The sequence below is a fragment of the Chlorocebus sabaeus genome, chromosome 1, assembly GCF_047675955.1.
Source record: "Chlorocebus sabaeus isolate Y175 chromosome 1, mChlSab1.0.hap1, whole genome shotgun sequence".
NCBI classification, from domain to species: domain Eukaryota; kingdom Metazoa; phylum Chordata; class Mammalia; order Primates; family Cercopithecidae; genus Chlorocebus; species Chlorocebus sabaeus.
Window position 1 is genome coordinate 71,492,802 of NC_132904.1, and position 27,705 is coordinate 71,520,506.

The window sequence follows — 27,705 nt, forward strand, 5'->3', positions numbered from 1 at the left end:
AAGGAATTTGTTCTTGACTTTAGTTGCAGTCATCAGTGACACCACCTCAGCTCTGGATGGCACTTAAATCAGCCTCAACTCATTGGCCAGGGTGGTTATGGGTGACAGAATTGCTCTTCCTCTCTGTGGGCCAAAGTGGAGTCAGTGCAATCACTAATACATCCCACTGTGTCTGGATTAATGTCTCAGACCAAGTACATGGTCAATACAGAAACTCAAGAATGCCACTTGACTTTCTAAGGTAGATCCTGATGGCTTGTTGATTTTTTTTTCCCACCTTCTTGGATACAGGCCCTTGGATATGACTGAAGTCAGTACTGATTGGTCTTATCCTGTTACATGGAGTTCTGTTGATAGTTATCTTTAATTAAATGTTATAAAAGACTTTGAATGGACCTGGTTCCAGTTTCTGTCAGTTTAATCAGAGTGACAGGTGGAGTGGCATACTCATGGGAGAATTCATCAAAAGCCGAGATGGCACAGAAATGAAAGGTACATCTTGTTGGGAGACAATTTTCATGGGTCTCTAGCATTTCTGCATATTTTGCAAAGAGAGACACTGACTATCTTTGTTCCAGACTATTTGTCCAGGAATGTTTGTATAGCAAACAACCTTAGGAGGTATCAGAGCAAAAGGTGTCCATGCCCACTGCCCATTATTGAAGATTCAGGTTCCCTACGCTCAAAATTCCTCTCCTTTAATGCACTCCATTGCATGTGCAGGTATCATCTGACTCTCTGCATCATCATATGGGAACTGGAGCTCAGAACTGGCACAAATGCTGGTACTCTGGCTACCACTATTGCTGTAAGTAACAAACTATCCTTATTACAGGTAGTAACAGGCTACCTTATTAGCTTGCAGGTAAGATAAAAATCTCAGACCCTTCACAATTCTTGACAGCCCCACTCCTACTTCTGCCTGTCCCATATCTTGGAAGCTCCCTAACTTCTGTAACAGGAAGTTCCCCCGATACTCCTGTGCTGTCTTACTTGATCGCATTACTTCTCAGTACCCTTCTGCATCCCTCTTCCTTCAAACTTTTACATAATTCTGCTCTGCTAACACCTGCGCCAGGCCTGATCCCCTCACTTTAGTTGCTCACAGTCTGCTGAGAGTGTCAGACACTTAGACAATCTCAACACAATACAAGGAGGTGCAAAGTGCTATGGGGGCTTGAAGAGGAGTATTTGTTCTAGTATGGAGGTCTGGGAGGTCTTCATACAGGAAGTGAAAACTGAGCCATGAATGAGGACTTGGGCCATTTTACAGATGAGGAATCTGAGGCACAGAAGTTTAATAAGTTGCCAAGATCACTCAGCTAGGAAGTGGGAAGAGAGGATTGGAGCCAGGATTCTCTACCTCCAAATACAGAAATTGCTCCTTAACTTCACTGTCTCAGGCATAAGGTGAGACCAACTGAGTTTACCGCAAAGAATTTAGAAAGATTTGGTATTAGCTTTGGGTCTATAAAATTTGAGATCCACAGAGTTGGTGATTGTGAACTTGAAGAAGTCTGATAAAGAACCCCACGATGGCCGGGCGCGGTGGCTCATGCCTGTAATCCCAGCACTTTGGGAGGCCAAGGCGGGCGGATCACAAGGTCAGGAGATCGCGACCATCCTGGCTAACACAGTGAAACCCCGTCTCTACTAAAAAAATACAAAAAAATTAGCTGGGCGTGGTGGCGGGCACCAGTAGTCCCAGCTACTCGGGAGGCTGAGGCAGGAGAATGGCGTGAACCCAGGAGGCAGAGCTTGCAGTGAGCGAAGATTGAGCCACTGCACTCCGGCCTGGGTGACAGAGCAAGACTCTGTCTCAAAAAAAAAAAAAAAAGAACCCCAGGACTTGAGTGAACCAGTTTTTATAAAGGAAGTGTTTCAGACAAATAAGTCTTAAAGAATAATAAGATGAATACTTGTGAACCTACTGCATTAGAAATACATATATTACCAATAGAATTGAAGTCCTCTGGGTATCCTTAATCACATCTTACTTCCTGCACCTTCAGAAGTAACTACTACCTGGAATTTGGTATTTATTATTCCTAAGCATTTTCTTCATACCTATGTGTCCATTATATATATAGATATATACAGATATGTAGAGACATATGGTGATTTTTAAATTTTATTTTTACCTCCTTGGGAGCTCTTATATGATATATATGGTTATTGTTTTACCTGTTTTTAAACTTTATATGTGGTTTTTGATTGAGAGTCTCCCAAACCACCCCTGTGTTCAGATATTTGCTAGAAGGACCCATGGGACTCAGCATATATGACTAAGATTTATTCCTCGATGTAATAAGGACATATATCTGGATCATAAGGGAAAAGGACACTGGCAGAGTCTGGAGGAATCCATTTACAGGCTTCCTTGTGCTCTTCCTCCCATGAGGGATTACAAAGAGCCCACACTGCCCCAGCAACAAAAATGCAGCAACACGTGTGCAATGTTTCTGTCCAGGGAGCCCATTAGAGAGTACCCACAGATTATTGAGGTTTGGTCATGTGGGCACCATCTGCCTAGCACATAATAAAGACCCCTGGAAAGCAAGCAGGTTTCCAGCATAAATCATACTGCATTCAAACAGTCTGCATAGTTAACTACTGTTTTCACTTGACTGGTGACTGGGAACACTTTGAGAGCCAGGTTTCCAGACACCAGTCAAAAAACACCAATTGCAAGCAGGCCTTTCTAAGGATAGCACTGTTAGGCCTCCTATGGTAAATCTGCACAAGTACCATTCTCTCTGTATTGTGCAACTTGCTTTTTTGTTCAATATTGTGTTTGTGAAGGTAATTTAGATTGATACCTGTAGCTACAATTCATTCTATTTCACTGCTGTATACTGTTAAACATGACAGTTTATTTATCCTATTAATGGACATTTAGGTCTTTTATAATTTTTCACTATTAAACATTTGCTGCTATGAACATTCTTGTATGGATACATCTAATACAGGTAGTGGGATTCTTTGGTGGGAGAGGATATACATTTTTACTTTTCTAGGTATTGCTAAATTTTCCTCTAAAGTGACTGTACCAATTTACATTCCTTCTATTAATGAAGGAAATACAAGATTGGAATAATTGGGATAGTTGTGTTATCTTTGTGAACAGATTTTTAAATACTGATTGAGATTTTTAACTAGTTGTAAGACTTCACATTTTCTGTATCTTAGTTTGGTGACTTTTTCTAAAACCGTATTAACTTTATCTAGATTTTCAAACTTAATGGATAAAGTTTGTATAATATTATTTTTCTGATCTCTGTTGTATCCCTGCTTAGAGTCTCCTTTTCATTAATATCATTTATAACTTTTAAAAATGAGTCTTGCCAGAGGGTTTGTCCATTTTATTAGATATATTAGATAACTAATATTTGCTTTTGTTAGTCCCCTCTATTGTACTTTGCTTCTTGTTTCATTTATTCTGTTCTTATTTTCATCATTTCCTTTTCTACCTTTTTGGGATTTATTCTATTCTTCGTTTTCTACATTCTTAAGTTAGATCCTTAACTCATTACTGTTTTGTTGTTCTTATCTCCTGGTATAGGGTCTTTATTTGCGTTCTCCCAGAGGCAAGTTCTGAGACCAGGATCTGAGGGCAGTAGTATATGTGAGAGATGCAGGGAGTGCCATAATGAGGTGCGAAAGTAAGAAGGGAAGAAAAGGTGAGCAATAAGGGTGTAGCTTTTAGTAGCTATTGATAATTGCTGTCTAGATTCATTAAATTCATTTTGTCATTAAAGGAAAAAATGACGAAATTCTATCATTCACTTGGCATTGGTCAGTTAATTATTTCATGAAGGAGAACTTTTCCCCATCAACTATTTAGTTACCCAGAAATATGGTTTGTACAGGAAAGGCAGAATAAAAAGCTGCTTTCCTCAGCAAACTCTGAGGTGACCAAAGTGACTTTTTTCTTCATATGTCAATATGAACTTTCTTTGCAGTCCTTGTTCTTTTTGATGTTCTAATTTTTCCATATTTGGCCAGTGGAATTACCTTCAAATTGACTCTTATCTTCTTTTGACATGACCTGAAATAGTCTTTTATGGCTTTCTTGCTTTCTGTTAAGACAAGATGTTCTAGGCTAATCTTATAAATTTTCTTCCCTGCACCTAAAATCAGCCATTTTTTCCATGGAACCCTGGTTCCTTTGGGGACAAAATAGTAGTTTAAGACCCATTATTTGGGCTTATTATGATTGAGTTGGCCTCTGGTTCTAGGCCTTTTTTATTTTATTTTATTTTTTTAGAAAAATACAGCAGGTTGTATTGAGGTTGGTTCCTATGTTCTTTCAAAGAACCCTCATCATTTTGTGAGTTCTTTCTTTATGGCACCACGACGTTCCAGACTCATCTTGTATGTTCCCTGCCTCAGCACAGGATTTTTTTTTTTTTTAATGAGAAAAAATATCACGAATTCAAATTTATGGAAGCTTTACATTTTTATGTCCTCTAAGCAGTCTGTCTTTCCTTTTATTGGTGTTTGTAAAATTTCTTCTTTTTAAAATTTTTATATTTTAGAGACAGGGTCTCACTCTGTCACCCAGCCTGGCGTGCAGTGGTACAATCACAGCTCACCACAGCCTCCAACTCCTGGGCTCAAGGCATCCTCCCACGTAGGCCTTCCAAAGCGCTGAGATTGCAGGCATGAGCCACCAGGCCCAGCCTATTTCCTTTATGTTATACTTAGTCCCAGATAAAAAATGACCTTAGATCAGCCCTTTCCTCTTTGGTTGGGGAGAGGAGGGCTTAAATTCAGGTACTATATAACAGAAGAATGGACTCAGTGCTATGTGACAAATCTGTGTATGTAAATGTGTGTATATACACACATAAATTATACATATGAATACATTTTCATTTTCATATTTTGCAAGGAGGATAGCCAATGCTCTGGACCTCTGGTCCTTTTTGTAGGGTACCCTCTGAGGCCCGGAACCTTTGCTCAACTCTCAGGCTGTCCGGGGAAGTTTTAGGCGGTGATACCGAGCTGCAGACCAATGTAAGAGCTCGGGGCTGTGGGACTGAAGAGAGGAAGCGACGGTTGGGAACTGAGGTGGGCCCAGGGCTTAAGCTGAGCTGGCGAGGGTAGAGGTGGTGCTGGTCCCGTGCGGTGGTGCGGACTGGGCTGGGGGCTGGAGGGAGGGGCAGCGCCGAGGGGGCGGGACGGGGCGGGCTCGCGGAGGAGGCCAACGGTTGGCCCCAACCGCCACTGACTACAGCCTGCGTCCGCCTCTTTCGTTGCCATTACCTCTTTCCGGCAGTCGACCTGCTCTTTGCTTCTCGGGGTTTGTCTCTGTGTCCTCCGTCTCTGCTGTTTCTCCCTCTCTATCCTCCTCTGTCTCCGTCTCCGCAGCCTTGGGGCCGGTGCCTCTCCCAGGCTTCGGCGAATGAGACCTGGGGACTTGCCCCCGCGCCCCATGGAAGAACCCCCGGCGTCCAGCTCTGCACCGACAGAGGAGCGGGGGTCCAGTGCAGGTGAGCGGGGTTGGGAGACAGGAGAGCTCCCGAGGAGGACTCAACTGTGGGGACAGGTTGAGCAAGACCATCTGCGCTTGGGAAATCCAGCCTTGGATCATTGAGACAGAGCCACCCTGTCCGCTAGGATCTGACCTGGCCGGAGTATTCTTGGCTAGTCCTATTTTTATTTGTTCTCACTGAAGCCTAACTTAAACCTCAGAATTACCACTACAGAGATGAAAGGGGACTGAGACTGGAAAACCCCTTCTTACCAGAGGTCTCTGGTCGGCAGAAAGATCGCTGAGCTTCAGTTTCAACTTAGGAGACCTGGGTCTTGGTCCAGATTTTACTGTGGAGTGGCATTCAGTAAGCTTTGCCCCCATCCTGTGCCTGAGTTTTCCCATCTATACCATGAGGTGGTTTAGACTACAGATCTTCAAAGGTCTGGCACGTGATAGGTGCTCCTTAAATATTACTTGTTAGGAGTGAATAGATGAGATAGGGAGGCCTCCTTCTGGGATTCACTGGAGGCTCACTGGATTAGTTGGAGGCTGTGGAATTACATTATTATAGCCTGAGAAGTAGGCGGCATTATCTCCATTTTGTAAGTGAGGAAACTGAAGCTCAGAAGTAAAGTGACTTGCTAGTAAGTGTCAAAGATAAGTCAGACTTCAGAGTCCATGCTAGGCTATACTCTCTCCCAGTAAGAAAGCGGGGAGGACTTGATGGGAAAGTGATTATATCGAGCAGCAATTAATCATTTGAATTCTCTGCCTAAATGAACCCCAGAGCAGGACCATATCTGATTCTTTTCTCTCCCCAGTTTCCAGCACCTGATTTGTGTGAAATAGTTTGGGTAGCAATGCCAGAATCACCATCTATGTTACTTCTGTTACCAACACGATCAGTATAATTACAAAAATTAATGGCTGTAATTGTTATAGTGATAATAAAGCATAAGTGAAACTGTGAAGACATCAAAATTTATAATTGAACACACCTATTGAAACAGGACTTTAAAATTTATAAAGCACTTTTGAGTGGTTCTTCGTATTGATCTGCTTAGGTAGGTATTATTATCCATAGTGTACAAGCAAGGAATCCAAGATCTAGAGGTTGAGTATCCATCAAAACGTCATGCAGCAAGAAATGGAGCTGAGACATGAATCCAGCCCATCTGACAAGTTGTGCTTCTCCTTTGTTGATTTCCCTATTTCCTCTCCCTTTCCTTTTTTTTTTTTTTTGAGACAGAGTCTTGCTGTGTCCACCCAAGCTGGAGTGCAGTGGTGCAATCTCAGCTCACTGCAACCTCCACCTCCTGGTTTCAAGTGATTCTCCCGCCTCAGCCTCCTGAATAGCTGGGATTACAGTTGGATGCCACCATGCCCAGCCAATTTTTTTTTTGTATTTTTAGTAGAGACGAGGTGTCACCATATTGGCCAGGGTGGTCTCGAACTCCTGACCTCAAGTGATCTGCCCACCTCAGCCTCCCAAAGTGCTGGGATTACAGGCATGAGCCACCGCACCCAGCCTCTTCCTTTCCTGTTCTGAGCCCTATCCTACTCCATGCCTATCCTGTGCTCCATTCTTCTTATCACCTGGAGAATTCCTGTTTAAATTTAACTAATAGTCACATGTTGTCTGATGATAGTAGTGTTGGTTTAACTTCTAATTAAAGTGTTAAGAGTTTAAAGTATGTTCTCTTTCAGCAATAAAGAGGGATTTAAATGTTTTTAAGAAAGGGAGTTGTAATTGTTATTGTTGTCATTGTTATCCACAGGATTCAAGGAATAAAACTAGAATATACGTTAGTTGGTAGTTTAAAAATAACTGTCGTATATTGCACTCATACTATGTCACAGGCCTTGTAATAGCCACTGTAGTTAAGCATTTTATTTCTATCACCTACTCTACTGAATTGTATAGGGGAGGATCCTGAAGCATAGAGAAGTTGAGTAACATGCCCAAGGCCACATAGTCCTGGCCTGGTCCAAATCCTAGGTTCTTAACCATTACCCCAGCCTGGCTCAGAGACAGATTATTTGCTTAGAACAAAGCCTGACCCTCCCAGGGAGGAGAGCCTGAATTGAGGGGAGAGAAGTGTGCTCTAGTATTGGGTGAGAAGATGGTCTCCCCTTGTTTATCTTTTGATTCTGCTGTTGAGAGCCTGAGATTGAAATGAAGGGAGGCTTTTCTTCTGGACTCAGCAAGGCCACTCCCGCAGTTCCCCTCATGATACTGAGCCATAGTTCTTTTCCCTTCTTTAAGTTAGGAACAAGTGACTAAGTATTCATATGCTATTGATAAAAGTTTGTCTTGATTGACACTAGGAGGCTGTAACCAAAAGCAGTGCAACTTTGCCCTATAGTTCATTGTCCTGAAAGCTTCCTGGAAGATTGGTCTAAAATCATCATGCCATTCCTCTGTCAAGAACTCTTGAGTGGTCTCCCATCTGTGGAATAAAGACCTTAATAAAGTATCTAAGCCTCCTAGGATCTGGACTGTACTGACCCCTTCAGTCCCACCTCTGCCCCATCCCTTGCATTCCACCTTACTGTAGTCATACTAAACTACTGAGAGGCCCTACAACTCTGTGTTTTCTGTCACCTATAGGCTTTTCACATCCTCGTCCTCTGCCCTTCTCCTTTTCACCCTCAGTTGGCTAACCTATAGGTTGTTTTCTGTCACCTATACGCTTTTCACATCCTCGTCCTCTACCCTTCTTCTTTTCACCCTCAGTTGGCTAACCCACTATTCATTCTTTAAGATCTGGCTCACTCATTCATTCAGTCATTCAACAAAAATTTGTTGAGTGCCTATTATGTACTAGGCATAGTTCTAGGTGTCAAGGTGGAGCAATAAGAAAACAGACATACCCTTGCCCTTTCTGGAGCTTCCATTTTGTGGTATGTATTAAACAAATGTAACATAGGAGACATCAAAGTGTGATAAGTGGTGTGGAGAATAGAACAAGGAAAGAAGATAGGCTGGGGCAAAGGAGTTGACAGAGAAACCCTACTGATTGGATGATGTTTGAGCAGAGCTGAAGAAGTTGAGAGAGTGTTATGTGACTATCTGAAACGAGTGTTCCAGGCAGAGCCTGTGACTATATGAGGCAGGAGCTCTTTTGGCTCAATAATTCTCTCCAAAAATCCTTCTCTGGTGCCTTGATCTGGACAGATGCCACTTTTTTGTTTTTCTACTTGCTATTGTGTTTACCTCTAAAGTAGCACTTATTACATCGTGTTATAATTGTTCATGTTTATGTCTGTTTCCCTCACTTGATTGGGTTTCTTGAGAGCAGGAACCTCTGATCCTTCTCTATCTTCTCAGCACCTATTTTAGAGCCTGACGTGGAGGAGACACCTAGAAATATTTATTGAATAAATCGTTCTTACAGCCTGATAATATTTACAAATGATTTGTAAAGTTGGGTCTGGATGACAGTTGGTTTGAGGAAAAAGTAATTCTAAGGCTGCCTTTTGTCTGTCTGGCTTGATTCCCCTTTTGGGCCTCTGAGAAGTGGAACACTTGGTTTTCTTTAAGAAGAATACTTGGAGACTCCATTGTGAGCATTATGGCAGGGTAGCCAAACTGTAAAATGGGGGTTAAAATATAACAAAGGCAGCCGGGCATGGTGGCTCACACCTGTAGTACCAGCGCTTTGGGAGGCCGAGGCGGGTGGACCACCTAAGGTCAGGAATTTGAGACTAGCCTGGCCAACATGGTGAAACCCGTCTCTGCTAAAAATACAAAAAATTAGCTGGGCGTGGTGGCAGGTGCTTGCAGTCCCAGCTACTCGGGAGGCTGAGGCAGGAGAATTGTTTGAACCCAGGAGGTGGAGGTTGCAGTGAGCCGAGCTCATGCCATTGCACTCAAGCCTGGGCAACAAGAGCAAAGCTCCATCTCAAAAGAAAAAAAAATAACAAAGCCCTTTATAGCTGAATTTGTGAGAAAGTAAGAGAAATCTCCAGGGACTAAGAAACCAAGCATGAACTGAAAACCAGAGTGATTAGCTCCTTAATCTGCCCTCAGCTGTACTGGGTGTCTCACCTAGAAACTTGGACTTTAATAGGCCTGTTTTTATACCAAATGAAGCTATAGGTCCGCATGGGTTAGACTCTAGTGGGTTTTTGTTGTTGTTTTGTTTTGTTTTTGAGACGGAATCTTGCTTTGTCGCCCAGGCTGGAGTGCAGTGATGCAATCTCGGCTCACTGCAAGCTCCACCTCCTGGATTCACACCATTCTCCTGCCTCAGCCTCCTGAGTAGCTGGGACTACAGGCACCCGCCACTATGCCCAGCTAATTTTTTTGTATTTTCAGTAGACACAGGGTTTCACCATGTTAGCCAGGATGGTCTCCATCTCCTGACCTCGTGATCTGCCCACCTCAGCCTCCCAAAGTACTGGGATTACAGGCGTGAGCCACCGTGCCCAGCCTGGTTAGACTCTGGTTTTTGACAGAGGATGGCATGTGAAATCCTCACATGAAACTAGGTCCCTTGAAAATCTGCACCCTCTCTAGGGTGTATACCTTCTGATAGGGTGGACTAGTATCTTAATTCATTTTCTGTTGCTTATAACAGAATACTTGAAACTGGATAACTTACAAAGAAAAGAAATTTCTTACAGTATGGAGTCTGAGAAATCCAAGGTCCAGAGGCCACATCTGGTGAGGGCTTTCTTGCTAGTGGAGACTCTGCAGAGTCTGGAGGCAGCACAGGGCATCACATGGCAAGGGAGCTGACTATGCTAGCTCAGATCTCTGGTTTTCCTCTTATAAAGCCTCTAATGCAACTCCCTTGATAACGCATTCATCCATCCATTCATTCATGAGGACAGAGCCCTTATAACCCAGTCACCTCTTAGAGGCCCCACCTCTCAACACTGCCATATCGGGGATTAAGTTTCAACATGAGTTTTGGAGGGGACATATATCATACCAGATCTACTAGGAAAAAAAAAATTCTCCCTACTGACACAGAGAGAAGACAAAGAAGATTGCCTTTTATCCTAGGCTTTGATACAGAAAAAAAGTTTTCCCAGAAAATTCTTAACCACAGCCATTCACTCGTACAGATACCCAAATGGCCTAGAAACTCCAAGTCAAGAATTGACATTAAAAACCACCTCAGTCTGGTAATACCCCTGGATGCTTGGCAAAAAGAAATGCAAAACCGCTCTGCTCCAAGATACATACTTGACACAGGCCACACAGAATTCCCACAGGGTCTGGAGTTAATGAAATTCTCATTTGTTAAATAAGAATGTATATTGCTTGCTTTGTACTATTGAGAGCATATGTTACTCTTGTGTAAATAAACATTTGAATATGTATCTGTGCCTCCCCTTTGCTCTCCAGAAGTGAAATGATGAAGCAGAATTTATATGCAGGCCAGCATTTGGGTATGGACACACATTGAGCTGCCTTCTATCCTTGCAGAGGTCATGGAAGAAGTGACAACATGCTCCTTCAACAGCCCTCTGTTCCGGCAGGAAGATGACAGAGGGATTACCTACCGGATCCCAGCCCTGCTCTACATACCCCCCACCCACACCTTCCTGGCCTTTGCAGAGAAGCGTTCCACGAGCAGGGATGAGGATGCTCTCCACCTGGTGCTGAGGCGAGGGTTGAGGATTGGGCAGTTGGTACAGGTGACTCTTCATCCCAGATCTGAGTCTGGGCCTCAGTTTCTCCTCACAAAGCTCAGAGCTCTTCAGGATCTGTGCCTTTTCTCATCAGTACAGGAAAGCCATGTGGGGAGCAGAGGCAGAAAAAACAGCAAAAACAATGGCTCTCACTGAGTGCTTATTGTGTTCCAGGGGCACATTGGGTCCTCACAGCCACTCTGTTTCGTAGGTACTGTTTTCAGTCATATTTTACAGACAAGGAAACTGAGACTCAGAGAGGTTGCCATTTGCTCAAGGTTATACAGCTATAATAAAGCAGTAGAAGCTGGCTTCAAACTCAGTTGCTGACTCCAGAGACCGCCACAGTTATTTAGATTCAGCTAACGTATGATGTGTCTTTGATTTATATTCCATTTAATCCTCATAAATCACCCAGGGAAGTAAGCATTGGTAGTCCAATTTTGCTGATGGTGGATCCTGGTGCTCCAAGAGGTAAGTAACTTGCTCAGGACCACATTTAGCAGATGACGGGGGGGATACCAGTAATAACCACACTTCTACTACTAAATACTGTATGTGAGGTACATTTTATTATCTCCACTTTGCAGGAGGTAACCAGGCCTGAGAATTAAGCTCATTTGCTTTGGTCACACATCTAATAAGTGGGAGAACTGGAGTTGGAGCCCTTCCTCTTCAGTAGAACATTTTGACTGTATTTTTAGTGAGGAAAGAGAGGTTGCTATTCTTTGGCCTGGAAGCTACGGGGTTATTTCAGACCGCAGATAGGCATACGTCAGAGATATTGTGGATTTGGTTCCAGACCACCACAATAAAGTGACTGTCACAATAAAACAAGACACATAAATTTTTTGGTTTCCCGGTGCATATAAAAGTTATGTTTACACTATACTGTAATCTATTAAGTGTGTAGTAGCATTATGTCTAAAAAAAAGTACACACCTTAAAATATTACTGAAAAGTGCTAATGATTATTTGAACCTTTGGCTAGTCAGTCTTTTTGCTGGAGTAGGTCTTGCCCTGATGTTGGTGGCTGCTGACTTATCAGGGTGGTGGTTGCTGAAGACTCAGTGTATTATTATTATTATTGAAGCATTTCTTACTTATATAGATAATTTCTTAAAATAAGACAATGGGCTGGGCACAGTGGCTCATACCTATAATCCCAGAACTTTGGGAGGCCAAAGTGGGAGGATTGCTTGAGCTCAGGAGTTTAAGACTGGCCTGGGCAACATAGCAAGACCTTGTCTCTAATAAAAATAAAAAACATTAGGTGGGTGTAGTGGCATACACCTGTAGTCCACAGCTTGGGAGGCTGAGGGGGAGGATTGCTTGAGCCCAGAAGTTCAGGGCTCCAGTAAGCTGCGATTGTGCCACTGGGGGACAGAGCAATACCCTGTCTACCCCCAACAAGAAATAAGACAACAGTGAAGTTTGCTGAAACAGTTGACTCTTCCTTTCACAAAAGATTTTTCTGTAGCTTGCAATGCTACAGAATTTGATAGCATTTTTCCCATAGTAGAACTCATAAATGAATCCTCTCAAACCCTGCTGCTGCTTTATCAACTAAGTTGATGTAATATTTTAAATCCTTTGTTGTCATTTTGACAGTGTTTACAGCATCTTCACCAGAAGTAGATCCCATCTCAAAAAACTACTTTCTTTGCTCATCTGTAAGAAGCAAGTCATTTGTTCAAGTTTTATCATGAGATTGCAGCAATTTAGTCACACCTTCAGGCTCCACTTGTAATTCTCTTGCTATTTCCACCATATCTGCAGTTACTTCCTCTACTGAAGTCTTGAACCCCTCAAAGTCATCCATGAGTTGTAGGAATCAACTTCTCAATGTCTCTTAATGTTGATATTATGACCTCCCATGAATCATGAATGTTCTGAATGGCATCTAGACTAGTGAAATTTTTCCAGAAGGTTTTCAGTTTACTTTGACCAGATTCATCAGAACAATCACTATCTATGGCAACTATAGTCTTGTGAAATGTATTTCTTAAATAATGAAACTTGGCAGTTGAAATGACTCCTTGATCTGTGGGCTACAGAATGGATGTTGTATTAGTGGCTGTGAAAACAACATTAATCTTCTCATACATCTCCATCAGAGCTGTTGGATGACAAGGTACATTGTCAATGACCAGTAATATTTTGAAAGGAATCTTTTTACCTGAGGAGTAGGTCTCAACAGGGGCCTGTAAACAGAAGTGCTTCATCCAGGCTTTTTTTATTGTAGAGCACTGGCAGAGTAGATTTAGGATAACTCTTAAGAGCCCTAGGATTTTCTGAGTGACAAATAAGCATTGACCTCAATTTAAAGTGACCAGCCTGTCTTTTGAAGGTTTGAAGCCAGACATTGACTTCTCTCTAGCCATGAAAGTCCTAGATGGCATCTTTCAGTAGAAGGCTGTTTTATCTACAGGGAAATCTGTTGTTTGGTGTAGCCACCTTTGTCAGTTACCTTAGCTAGATCTTCTGGATAATTTTCTGTAGCTTCTCCCATCAGCACTTGCTGCTTCACCTTGCCCTTTTATGTTATGGAGACAGCTTCTTGCCTTAAACCTCATGAACCATCCTCTGCTACTTTCCAGCTTTTCTTGTGCAGCTTCCATACCTCTCTCAGCCTTCGTAGAATTGAAGAGAGTTAGGGCTTTGCCCTGGATTAGGCTTTGTCTTAAGGGAGTGCTGTGGCTGGTCTGATCTTTTATCCAGACCTCTAAAACTTTCTCCCTATCAGCAATACGGCTGTTTTGCTTTCTTATCATTCCTGTATTCACTGGAGTAGCACTTTTAATTTCCTTCAAGAACTTTTCAGCCTGGTGCGATATATCACGCCTGTAATCCCAGCACTTTGGGAGGCCAAGGTAGGCAGATCACTAGGTCAGGAGTTTGAGACCAGCTTGACCAACATGCTGAAACCCTGTCTTTACTAAAAATACAAAAAAAAAAAAAAAAAAAAAATTAGCCAGGCGTGGTGGTGCATGCCTATAATCCCAGCTAGTCAGGAGGCTGAGGCAGGAGAATAGCTTGAACCCAGGAGGCGGAGGTTGTGGTGAGCAGAGATCGAGCCACTGCAATCCAGCCTGGGCAACAGAGGGAGACTCTGTTTCAAAAAAAAAAGAATTTTTTCTTTGCATTTACAACTTGGCTGTTTGGCACAAGAGGCCTAGCTTTCAGCCTGTCTTGGCTTTCAACATGCCTTCCTCCTAAGTTTAATCATTTCTAGCTTTGATTTAAAGTGAAAGATGGGGGACTCTTCCTTTCACTTGAACACTTAGAGGCCATTGTAGGGTTACTAATTGGCCTAATTTCAATATTGTTGTGTTTCAGGGAATAGGCTGAAGGAGAGGGAGAGAGATGAGGGAACGGTTGGTGGAGCAGTCAGGACACATATAACATTTATCAAGTTCACCATGTAATATGGGCACAGTTGTCATACTCCAAAACAATTACAGTAATATAATTAAAGATCACTGATGAAAGATCACCATAACAGATATAATAATAATGACAGTGTTTGAGATATTGTGAGAATTAACTGAAACATGACAAAGACATGAAGTGAGCACATGCTCACTTCAGGGTTGCCACAGACCTTCAGTTTATAAAGACAATATCTGAGAAATGCAGTAGAGCAAAGTGCAATAAATCACATATACCTGTATTTCTTATTGTTGCTTTCCTCTCTCCCAGGGCTAGCTTAAGTGAGACAAATGAGACAATGGTTTTGAGAGTCTTTTGTAAAAATATATATAGCTGTGTCATCTCTCTATATCTATATAGTAGGCACTTTAATACTCCTAACCTACCCTGCTTTTTTACCTACAGATGCCTCAAATCTGACCATTAAATCTTCATATCCATAGCAGATAACCTTCTGCTGTTAAAGTGCACAGTGCAAATGCTATTCTGCTTGAACATGGGCCTTGCCATCAATCCCTATCTTTGCTTTTGATGACATTGGCTCACATTTCTCTTGGTGAAGTTTTTTATTTTGTGGGATTTTTGGTTCCTGCTCTTTCACCTTATCTTGTCATGAGTTTTTCTCATGGCCTCCCAGGACCAGACTTCTGCATGTATAACTAGCCTCCACAGAGGCCCAGCCCTACAGCCCAGTAGAACTTGGGATTCTAGCTCTTTCCTTTCTTCTAGGACAAGCATTGCCTGTGGTCATCGGTCATGTTGCACTGTTTTTGATCAAGACAGTAGGCTGTTAAGCATTTTTAAAAAATACTATTTTTTTAGATACAACTTCTATATTGCCTAGGCTGGTCTTGAACTCCTGGCTCAAACAATTTTCCTGTCTCAGCCTCCTGAGTAGCTAGGACTACAGGTGTACACCACTGTGCCCAGCCTTTTAAGTTTTAACTATCTGTTTGTCTATCTGTCTGTCTGTCTAGAGATAAGCCCTCTCTGTGTTGCCCAGGCGGGAGTGCAGTGGCTATTCACAGGTATGATCGTTGCATACTACAGCCTCAAACTCCTGGCCTCAAGCAATCTTCTCGCCTAAGCCTCCTGAGTAGCCGCAACTACAGGCAGGTGCCACTGAGCCAAGCAAGCATTTTTTATCAGACCACAACTGTTGTATAACTTCACGACTCAGTAGTCATACACATTCACAAACATGTCCCCTTTAATTCATTCTCTCTTTATTTCATTCTCTGATTTATTTAATTGTAGAATCTTGAAGTTAGAAGAATCATGAGCCCAACTTCTTTCCCAATATAGAAATCTGTATTCTATTGGTAGTTACTAAAATCTTAGTGGTTAAGAGCATGGCTTTGGAGTCAGTCAAGACCTATCATTTATTGGCTTTGTGACCTTGGATACTTTTCTCTGTTTCATCATCTGCAACATATAGTTAATAATAGATACCACATAGTAAGAACTAAACATTTGTCATTTTCCATTAAGGGTCTCCTTGCACAACTCTTCAAATGAGCACCTGATTGCTGTGGCAGCTGTTTTTTGTCTGTGAATGAGATGATCTCTACTTCTCTATAACTACCCATTGGTTTATTCTGCCTTCTGGGGCAGTCAATCTATAGAAAATGTAGATACAATCTCTTTTTCAGAGAACTACTCTCTGAAGTACCTGAAAGCTGCATTCATGCCCTCTGAGTATTCTGTTTTCTGGGCTAAACAACTTCAGTTCTTTCTGTAACTTCTTAGGGCACAGTCCTGTTTTGGTTTCTGGTCCCTTGAAAAGTATGATTACTGTCCTTGGGATCCGGTCTGAGATGGCAGTGTCCTTTTTTAAAGTAGAATACTCGGAACTGAACTTGGGACTCCAAGGGTAGACCAACCAGCTCAGCAATGAGGTGAGCTATCCTATCTTGTATTCCCTTTAATGCAGTTGAAGGTAAAATAGCACTTTCTTGGTAGCTACATAGCACAATTGACTATGTAGATTGTGTAGACTATGTAGACTAGGTAGAGTAGATGGTCAGCCAAAACCTCCAAGTCTTTTTCACATTTGTTGTTCTCTTTTTAAAAAAAAAAAATTAATTGTAGTAAAATATATCTAACATAAATTTTACCATCCTAACCATTTTTAAATGTATAATTCATTAGTGCCAGGTATATTCAAATTGTGCAACCAATCTTCAGAACTTTTGATTTTTCAAAACTGAAAGTCTACACCCATTAAACAGCTCCCCATTTCTCCCTCCTCAGTCCCTGGCAACCACTAATCTACTTTCTGTTTCTATAATTTTGACTACTCTGGATATCTCATATAAGTGGAATTGTATAGTGTTTGTCTTTTTGTGATGGCTTATTTCACTTATGTAATGTCCTCAAGTTTCATCCATGTTGTAGCATGTATCAGAATTTCCTTCCTATTTAAGGCTGAATAATATATCATTGTATGTATATACCACATTTTGTTTATTCTTTTTTTTTTTTTTTTTTTCTGAGGCGGAGTCTCACTTTGTTGCCCAGGCTGGAGTGCAGTGGCATGCTCATGGCTCTGCAACCTCGAACTCCCAGGCTCAAGCAATCCTCAGCCTCCTGAGTAGCTGGGACTTCAAGTGTATGCCACCATACCCAGCTAATTTATTTTATCTTATTTTTGTAGAAATCGGGGTTTCTAAATATTGCCCGGGCTCCCTTCATCTCTTAATGGATGCTTTGGTTGCTTTTCCCTGTTGGGTATTGTGAATAACATTGCTATGAATGGGGTGTGAAAATATCTCTTTGAGACTTTGCTTTTAAATCTTTTGGACGTAAACACAGAAGTGGAATTGCTGGATCATTTGGTAATTTTATATGTAATGAGAAACTGTCATGCCATTTTCCATAGTGGCTATACCATTTTATATTCCTACCAACAGTACACAATGGTTCTAGTTTTCTACATCCTCACCAACATTTGTTATTTTCTGGTGTGTGTGTGTGGTAGCTGTCCAAATAGTTGTGTGGGGGATACGGGATACCTCATTGTGGTTTTTAGTTGCTTTTAGTTGCATTAATTAGTGATGCTGAACATGTTTTCATATGCTTGTTGATTACATTTGTTCTTGTTTTACATTTTCTTTCTTTCTTTTTTTTTTTTTTTTTTTGAGATGGAGTCTTACTCTGTCACCCAGGCTGGAGTGCAGTGGCGCGATCTCGGCTCACTGCAACCTCTGCCACCTGGGTTAAAGTGATTCTCCTGCCACAGCCTCCCAAGTAGCTGGGACTACAAGCGTGTGCCACCATGCCTGACTCATTTTTTTGTGTGTATTTTTAGTAGAGACAGGGTTTCACCATGTTGACTGGTCTCGAACTCTTGACCTCAAGTGATCCACCCACCTCGGCCTCCCAAAGTATTGGGATTATAGGCATAAGCCACAGCACCTGGCCTACATTTGTTCTTTAATCAGTTTTCCCCATGCACATTTTTAAGCCACAACGTGTTTTACCTCTGTCAAGCCTCAGCTTGATTTATATGTCCCATTGCTCCAGCTAGTTGAGATCATCTTAGATTCCAAGGCTTTCATGCTTTGTTTACTCTTTCTTCCACCTTCATGTCAACTATATGTTAGATATATCTGGCTCAAATTATTTTCTCCTCTCAACCACTAAGGATGACTAAACTTCTGACTTCCCAAAAACTAGACTGCTTAATAAGTAAGCTGACTTGATCACTTACCTCTGGCATGTTTAGTGTGCTTAGGGTACTCTGGTATAGAATGGGCTGTCCCAGAGATCTTGAATTCCCTTTTGAACTAGCGTAGTTCAAGGACGGAATGGTTTTTTATCCAGAAGACTGCAAGGGGTCTCTTCTGTGGAATGGGAGTTAGCACTAGATAACCCTTATGGTCCATTATGGCTTAGTTTTCTTTTTTGTTTTTGAAACAGGGTCTTGCTCTGTCACCTAGAGGGGAGTGTAGTGATTGATCATAGCTCCCTGCTGCCTCAAACTCCTGGGCTTAATTGATTCTCCTGCCTCAGCCTCCCAAGTAGATAGGACTTCAGGTACTTACCACCAGGCCCAGATAATGTAAAAAAAAAAAAAAAATGCTTTGTAGAGATAAGGACCCACTATGTTGCCCAAGTTGATCTCAAACTCCTGGCCTCAGGCAAATGGCTCTGAGAGTCTATAATCTGAGCCTGCTTAATCTGTTTTGTCTATTTATACAGAAATTAATTTTTTAGGCCGGGCGCGGTGGCTCACGCCTGTAATCCCAGCACTTTGGGAGGCCGAGACGGGCGGATCACGAGGTCAGGAGATCAAGACCATCCTGTCTAACACGGTGAAACCCTGTCTCTACTTAAAAAAATGCAAAAAACTAGCTGGGCAAAGTGGCAGGCGTCTGTAGTCCCAGCTACTCGGGAGGCTGAGGCAGGAGAAGGGCGTAAACTCGGGAGGTGGAGCTTGCAGTGAGCTGAGATCCGGCCACTGCACTCCAGCCTGGGCAACAGAGCGAGACATCGTCTCAAAAAAAAAAAAGAAATTAATTTTTTAAATTTATTTTTTGTTTTAGATAGTTAATACATTTCATATAGCTGAAAAATAAAAATAGTATAAAAAGATATATTTCTTATTTCCATTCCCCTATCTCTTATAGGCAATCACTATTATTTCTTGTTATCTTTTCGGTGCTGCTTCATACAGAGGCAAAGCAAAACAAGTATGTACTCTTAATTGCCCATTTAAAAACTTTTAAAAATGTGAAGTGATAACATATGCAGAAAACATAAAACATAAATGTGAAATGCACAAAACCTAAGTGTCAGCTCAGTGAGTTATGACAAAGCCAACACTTGTGGACTCATCATATATAGAACTAATATTCCAAGAAATAGAATGTTGTCAGCATCTGAGAAGTTTCTTTTATGGCCCCGCCCTTCTTCCCAAAGGAGAAGTTAATTATATTAAGTTGATTTATAGCCCTAGAGTTTAGTTTTGCTTTTTTTAATCTATGTAGTCTTTTGGTCTGGCTTTTTTTGTTCAGTATTCTTGAGATTTATCCAAATTGTTGTGTGTAACCCTAATTTGTTTTTCATTGTTACATAGTATTCTGTCGTATGAACATACCACAATTAAGTGATCCATTTTACTGTTGTTGGATACTTGGGTTAGTTATTATAAGTATAGACTATACTGCTATGAATATTCTTATACATGTTTTTGGTACTGCAGGCATACATTTTGTTGGGTATGTAGCTAGGAGTGGAATTACTGGTTCATGTGGTATGTGTACGTTCTACCTCAGTAGATAATGTCTGCCAGTTTTCTCAAGTGATGGTTTTAAGGGTCGTTCTGCCTCAGTTCCATCCTTATTCCTTGGATTTGGCCCTTTAAGGTTCCATCTCAAATTACATGACAGTTTACCAGGCCTTCAGGTTTTGTCCTCCTACTCAATAAGGTTGTCAAATGACTTGCTCAGCTTCTCAGCCTTTCAGTTACTTCTTTGAGAATTAGTAGGATGCCCTAAGGGGAAAAGGGACCAGCCAACCTCTCTGAATGAACTTAGCGTGTAATTCTTCATTCTTATGTTTGCTCTCTGCTCTCTGGTGCTTTCATATATTTTGTTTTTGTTTAAATGTTTTATCTATTTTTTCAAGTTCTCAGTGGAAGGATTGGTCCAATTATTTAGTTTGCTGTAACCAGAAGTCCCTTTCCTCCACATTTCTGATGCAAAAAGTAGCATACTACATAAACTATTGTGTGTTTTGCTTTCTTTGTTTAAGAATATATTATGAAAATCAGGCCCGGCGCGGTGGCTCACACCTGTAATCCCAGCATTTTGGGAGGCCGAGGCAGGTGGGTCACCTGAGGTCAGGAGTTTCAGACCAGCCTGGCCAACATGTCAAAACCCCGTCTCTACTAAAAATAGAAAAATTAGCTGGACGTGATGGTGCAAGCCTGTAATCCCAGATACTCAGGAGGTTGAGGCATGAGAACCGCTTGAACCTGGGAGGCAGAGATTGCAGTGAGCTGAGATTGCACCACTGCACTGCAGCCTGGTTGACAGAAAGAGAGACTCCATCTCAAAAAAAAAAAAAATTATGGAAATCTTTCCATATCACTATACATGGAAAAAAGGTTTTACCCCATGTATTGCATGTTTATTTCACCCATCCTCTATTGATGAATATTTGAGTTGTTTGTAGTATTCTGCTACTTCAAGTAATGCTGCATTTGAATAATCTTATACATACTTAATTTGATGAGCAGATATATCTTAGGATGAATTCCCAGAATTGGGCACGATGGGAAAGGATAAATGTTGTTTGTAATTTTGATATATGTCCTACATACACATTGAACTATTTGCACTTCAATCCATATATGAAAGTGCCAGTTTCTTGACATTTGCCAACACAGTATTGTCAAGCTTTATGATTTTGCTAATTTGACAGATGTAAAAGTTATATCAATTTAGTTATTTTGTTTTATTTTTATTTTTAGAGATGAGATTTTGCCATGTTGCCCAGACTGGTCTCGAACTCCTGGGCTCAAGCTATCCTAACGTGCTGGGATTACAGCATGAGCCACTGTGCCTGGCCATTGTCAGTTTAGTCTTAATTTGCATTTCTCTCTTATAAGTGAAGCTGAACTTTTTTTTCTCTTTTTGTAAGTTGTCTGATCTTGCTCTTTGCCCATTTCTGTTGGCTTCCTGGAAATTGTCTTAACAATTTCTACTATTGTTTTGAAAATATGTTAGGGAGATTAGATCTTTCTTTATTTGCAATATGTCTGATTAGGCATTATCTCATTGTATCCTTACAATAACTCCTTTGTGAGGATGTTATTAAACTTTCCATTTAACTGATGAAGAAATTGAGGTAAAGTAAGATTAAGCAACTTGCCCATAGTCACAAAATAAGTGATGAAAGCCTGGTTTGAACTAGGTGTCTCTGAATCTATGCTTGAGCTTTCAACAAAAGTTATGAATTGCCTTCCCAGTGTAGTACAGGAAGGAAAAAAATTTGTCTTAAATTTCCCTTTATTTGCCTAAAATTTCCCTATTTGTCTGCCTTGCTTTTCTTCTCTTCCTTCTCTTTCTTTCCTTTCCTTTTCTTTTTTTTTCTTTCTTTTGTTGTAAAAATATTTAGCTCCTATTATGTACCAGGTGCTGGAGAATCAATATTAGTAACTAATAGTATAAGCCCTCAAAAGGCTCATAGTCTAGAAAAGGAAGACAGTCACAAAAAGTTACAATGTTATACAATAAATTTATTAGGGGAGGAGAGTGAGTTTCATGGAAGGCTTTATAAAGGAGGTGACTTTTGAGTTGGGTATGGAGGATGATTTGGAAATCTAGATGAAATGAGGAAGAGCATTCCAGACATAGGAGACAGCTTGTACAACATTTAGCATTGTCTCTTTCCAGCTTTGTAAGTTATCCTGTAATATTTGAGAATTTAGTTAGTAGTTAGGCCTTCATGATTTTATAGATTTCAATATCATTTCTTATTTATGAAAAATACTAATACTTTTAATGAGCTTCACGTTTTCCTATTAGTATCTCACTCCTACTTTCTCCCTTCTCCTTGTCTAGTGGGGGCCCCTGAAGCCACTGATGGAAGCCACGCTACCTGGGCATCGGACCATGAACCCCTGTCCTGTATGGGAACGGAAGAGTGGTTGTGTGTTCCTGTTCTTCATCTGTGTGCGGGGCCATGTCACAGAGCGTCAACAGATTGTATCAGGCAGGAATGCTGCCCGCCTTTGCTTCATCTACAGTCAGGATGCTGGATGTTCATGGAGTGAGGTGAGGGACTTGACTGAGGAGGTCATTGGCTCAGAGCTGAAGCACTGGGCCACATTTGCTGTGGGCCCAGGTCATGGCATCCAGCTGCAGTCAGGGAGACTCGTCATCCCTGCATATACCTACTACATCCCTTCCTGGTTCTTTTGCTTCCAGCTACCATGTAAAACCAGGCCTCATTCTCTGATGATCTATAGTGATGACCTAGGGGTCACATGGCACCATGGGAGACTCATTAGGCCTATGGTTACAGTAGAATGCGAAGTGGCAGAGGTGACTGGGAGGGCTGGCCACCCTGTGCTATATTGCAGTGCCCGGACACCAAACAGGTGCCGGGCAGAGGCTCTCAGCACTGACCATGGTGAAGGCTTTCAGAGGCTGGCCCTGAGTCAACAGCTCTGTGAGCCCCCACATGGTTGCCAAGGGAGTGTGGTAAGTTTCCGGCCCCTGGAGATCCCGCATAGGTGCCAGGACTCTAATAGCAAAGATGTACCCACCATTCAGCAGAGCTCTCCAGGCAGTTCACTGAGGCTGGAGGAGGAAGCTGGAACACCATCAGAATCGTGGCTCTTGTACTCACACCCAACCAGTAGGAAACGGAGGGTTGACCTAGGTATCTATCTCAACCAGACCCCCTTGGAGGCTGCCTGCTGGTCCCGCCCCTGGATCTTGCACTGTGGGCCCTGTGGCTACTCTGATCTGGCTGCTCTGGAGGAGGAGGGCTTGTTTGGGTGTTTGTTTGAATGTGGGACCAAGCGAGAGTGTGAGCAGATTGCCTTCCGCCTGTTTACAGACCGGGAGATCCTGAGCCACCTGCAGGGACACTGCACCAGCCCTGGTAGGAACCCGAGCCAATTCAAAAGCAATTAATTGGCTTAGGACTCAATTTCCATAGATGCAAATGGCAATTACTGCCAGGTTAACAGAAGCTACTGAAGTCTACAGAGAATCAAAAAACTTAATATTCTGTTCCCTACCTTTTTTCACTTCTCCCCCTCCAAAGAGCAAAATGAAAATTTTGCTTTAGCTACTGCAGTGGAAAGAGCACTGAACTAGGAGTTCAAAGACCAGGATGTGGTTCTGGCTCTGCCACTGGCTTGCATTTGGACCTTGGATGTGTCACCTGAACTCTCTGGACCTCAGGTTTCCATCTGTAAAATGAGAGTATTGGTTCTAAGATTTCTCATCTTCTCATCCCTAGGAGAAGCATAGTGCCTGCATCCTTCATGGTCAGTAAGTCCTGGCTGTATAGAAGACTCTGATGCCAAAATGGAAATCAGAGGACTTATCTTTTCACATGACTTACCCCTCATCCAAGTGTGAGGTTACAGGCAGGTGTCATGGCAGGAAGGAAGACCAGATTTATATGATTTGTCCCATTTTTAATAACAAAAATATCCACACCCTTCTAATAATGGTCAGAGCTCTGTAGGCACTCTATCCTAGAGGAATTAAGCAAAACAGAAGAATCATGAAGTCTCCTACCTTCTACAGCTTTGTAGTTCTGCTTACCTTCTCTTCCTCATCCAGAAACATCATTTTCTAGGGAGGACAATGAGAATCTCAGTGCCAGTAGTACTGGATAATAGTGTGTATTGCTTCTGGTGGCATTACCCTGATGAAGGATGGGCTTAAGTTCATTTATTAGGATGTTCCCAATGGGAAAAGGACATGGATTAGGACTTTAAAACACTGGACAGAATTTCCCACAGGCTCTGCCCTCAAGGAGTTCACCAGTTTATGGGGCTAGAAGAAGGAGAAAATTCAAGAAAATAAATGTAGCTGGTGGGAGAGTTTGTAGATGTTGGGCTATATGTTGGGGTGATGGTAGCTCCTGATGTAATTTTCTTAGTTGCATCTTCAATGTGCCTGGAGTCGTCTGTCCAAGGCTTGTCCAGGCTTCTGGGTTTGTTTTTTTTTGTTGTTTTGTTTTTTCTCAGGATATTGTCCTGGCCCAGCTACTCCTTTACCTGTGAGAAGATCTTCACCATTAGGAAGATCTCTGGACCCCCAAATCTCAGAATCAGGCCTATTTGTATAGGACCATGGAAATCACTACTTGTGAAGTAGGGATGCCTTTTTGTCTAATGATTTTCATGCAGAACTTAGTCCATGCTGAGTCTCTTAAATGATACTACGTTGGTTGTTCCTATCTTAGATTGTTTCCCCCATAGCCTGTTCTTGCAACAGAAATTCTATCATGAGAGGTTTATTTTTTTTGTACCTATTTTAGGAGGCTAATGCTTAAACTGGTATCAACTAAATATATTTGATGTTGTATAATGACCACAGAGAACAAGTCTTAGTCATGAAATATAGCCTAGGAGGCTAGGGGTTACTCTTGCACTAGTTGGGTAGAGAGAGTCCTACAGGATGAAAGTCGAGATTAACTTTACCTACTTTAGCAGATTGCTTAAGCCATGGCTTAGAGTGGCTTTTAAAAATCCCCTTAGCCTCTCCTACCTTTGCCAAGGTAATCTTCCCAATACACAATTATTTATTCACTCATGCATACATTTATCTAAATATTTCTTGAGTGCCTAATACAAGGTACTTTCTACTGCCATTCCTTGGCTCTAAATCATTTGTGGTTCCCTATTGCCTATTATAATGTAAAGATGTTTACATTTAGCCTGACATGTAGGACCTTCCAGCTGTTGAGTGAAATAATGCACACTTTACTTCCTTATATGAGGCCCAGTGTCAGGGAAAACCTCTGTCAAGTTGACAGGTGGAGGGTGGTGGTGGTCTAGGGATGGGCAGGGTTGGTGCAGGGAGGAATTGGGGAAGGGGAGAGGATTAAAAGGGCAGCCCCCTCCTAAGTGGTAGAAACTCCTTGTTAAGCAAAGCTTTCCTGAGCACTGTACTGCAAGTGGATAGGAATAGGGAGGATGGCCAAGTCCTACAACCAGGGCTAAAGGATGAAAAGAATGAGAATATCAACTTCTTTAGTACTACTCAAGAAGGGAGTCAAGGCAGGGACCTTGGTCCTGTGCCATTGTGACCCAGAGATGTCTAATACCAGTACTCATAAGAGGTCCATCTCTAAATTGCCCTCCTCTTACTTCTTCCCCCTACCTCATGTTTTTTCTCTTTAATGACTAGCATCGAAACTCTTTAATTGGGGCAGGCCTATGTGCTTATCTCAGGAATAGTAAGAAAAGGGGATTGGGAACAGGGGAAATCCAGAATAAGGACTTGAGAGAGGAGCAGAGTGGGTGATGGCAGCTGTGAAGAAAAAGAACAGATCAGAAGAGTACTGGCACCTTAGGAAGAAAAAGTGTCACAGACACGAGGCCTAGGCTGGAGAGATGATGTAGGTGGTAGCTGCTGTGAAGAAGAAATGACAACAGGCTGGAGCTGTTCCCTGAAACCTGTGGAAAGGAAGAGAGACCTGCACAGGCTGGCACTTAGCTTGTGGAGAAGGTCCTAACCCAACACTGCAACTTTAAGCTGGCTTAACTTGTCCAAGTTCCAGATGACCAATGAAGACAGCTATAGACACTCCAACTCTGTGCCCATTACCCAACCTGGGAGCTATTCCATGATACTGGTGCCCTAAGTGAACCCATTTCAGCCACTCAGATTGACAGGGTGGAAAAGACAGGGCAGGTGGTAGCAGCTGTGAAGAAAAGAGGAAAACAGACAGGTAGCCTGTCTACAGGCATGTAGAGAGGACTACATAGGCCTCGGTCCTTTGCCCTCAGGAGCCCCCTTCCTGTCCCTTGGACTCTTAGAATGGATCCTTCCAGCACACATGGCCCAATACTGAGAGTGCAGGAAGCATGGGTAGGGGCCTCCTGCTGCTGGTATATACCCAGGCCAGCCTCCTGCCGACACAGCCTACTGGCTGTGTTCATGTTCTCACTATTCACCTTAGGCCATTGTCTGGGTACTTAATTTGGACTTGTTTCCCCTGGTCACCAGTCTCCCCTCAGATATTCACAGGACGTCAAGTAGCTTCAGCCATGGGTAAGAGGTTTTTCACCCTGCCTGTTGGGTAGCCCAAAGGACCCACAAAGGTCAACCTGAGGCTGCACAGCCTCCTCCCCAGGGCAGTAGAAATTGATATCTCACTTTTGCCAGATTAGGCTTCTCACTCTTCTCAAGTAGGCCATAATCCACCTCTTCAGTAGGCCACGCATCCGTCTCTGCGGTGCCAGAATTCACAGTCTGGGCCTCCCTTTGGTCCTTACCATAGGCTGCCATGTATTATTGTCTATGTTATGCTCTCTAGGCCTCTGCTAGGCTGTGAACTCCTTGACTGACTCCTCACTGTGTCCTTTTTACCTTGAATCACAGTGGCTTATCTAAAAGTATAAGCTTTTTTTCTATCATATTCTGAATTCTCTGAAGGTAAGGACTATGTCTGATTCCTCTCTTTGTGCTCTGCACCCAGCATATAGGGCCTGAAACAGAGTAGCCAGCAGTAAAGATACACTGAATGAATGAATGAGTCAATGATCCTTGGCCTCTGGAGCTAATTGAGAAGGCCAGGGGCAGTTCCGCTTTAGGGAGAAGGATGTTGCATCCCTTTGTAGATTCTGTAGCATTCAAAACCTGCTGAACACTCACCCTCAATGTGTATTCTCTGTTCTGGCCTGCTTCCAGGTCAGTTATACACTTCCTGGGATGGGCCTTTCTCTGGCTTAAGCTTGGTTGTCCCTGGCTTTCCCAAGGATCACAGCCCAAAAGGTGCAGTGGGGAAAATTTATGGCCTATTCGAGAAGAGTGGGCAGCCTAATCAAGCCAAGCCTTGATTTGGGGTTCTCACTTCACTGGTATTTTCCCTTTGTCCCCAGTTGAATGTTCTATAGTTACAACTTCTCCAGGCTTCTAAGGGAGTTGCTGAGGCTCGATGTGTTCTGACTATGTCTTGGCTTTGTGATACTGAGCGCCAGAAATACTCTGTACTATAAAAACTACCATCATTCTTTGAAACAACAAAGAGGAATAAAGAACTTAATTCTGGTGACTATTGTTTTTTTTTTTTTCTTAAACTGTAAGATGATTATTATACTAATATCTAGTTTAAGGCAATTTCTTGGTTTCTCATAAGAACTTTTACTCTCAGAAACTTTACTAATGATAATCCTTTGCACTTTTACACATTGTTATTTGAACATAATTACCTATTAAGGGAAGCAGAACAGGGATTACAATGCCTAGTTACGGAGCACAATATCATACACTAGCTTTTAAGAGGAGGAGCCAGAGGTACAGAGTCACCACTGACACCAATACTGGTGCTTGCCACTGCGTCACTTAACCTTTTTTCAAAACACCTTGAGATTGTTCCTAACTTGTAGCTGAAGGAGCCACAAATATTTATTACTAGCCAAATCAAGTGGAACGATAGCTTTAACT

General features: G+C 42.2%; 1 protein-coding gene across 1 annotated transcript; it reads left to right on the forward strand.

Moving 5' to 3' along the window:
* The first annotated feature begins 4,883 nt into the window (after positions 1–4,883).
* NEU3 (neuraminidase 3) lies at positions 4,884–27,313 on the forward strand. Its single transcript, XM_008020154.3, is given in 5 exon segments — positions 4,884–5,185; positions 5,188–5,250; positions 5,253–5,495; positions 10,920–11,131; positions 22,129–27,313. Coding segments are annotated over 5 exon segments (1,878 nt in total). The 5' UTR covers positions 4,884–4,905; the 3' UTR covers positions 23,209–27,313.
* The last annotated feature ends 392 nt before the right edge of the window (positions 27,314–27,705 follow it).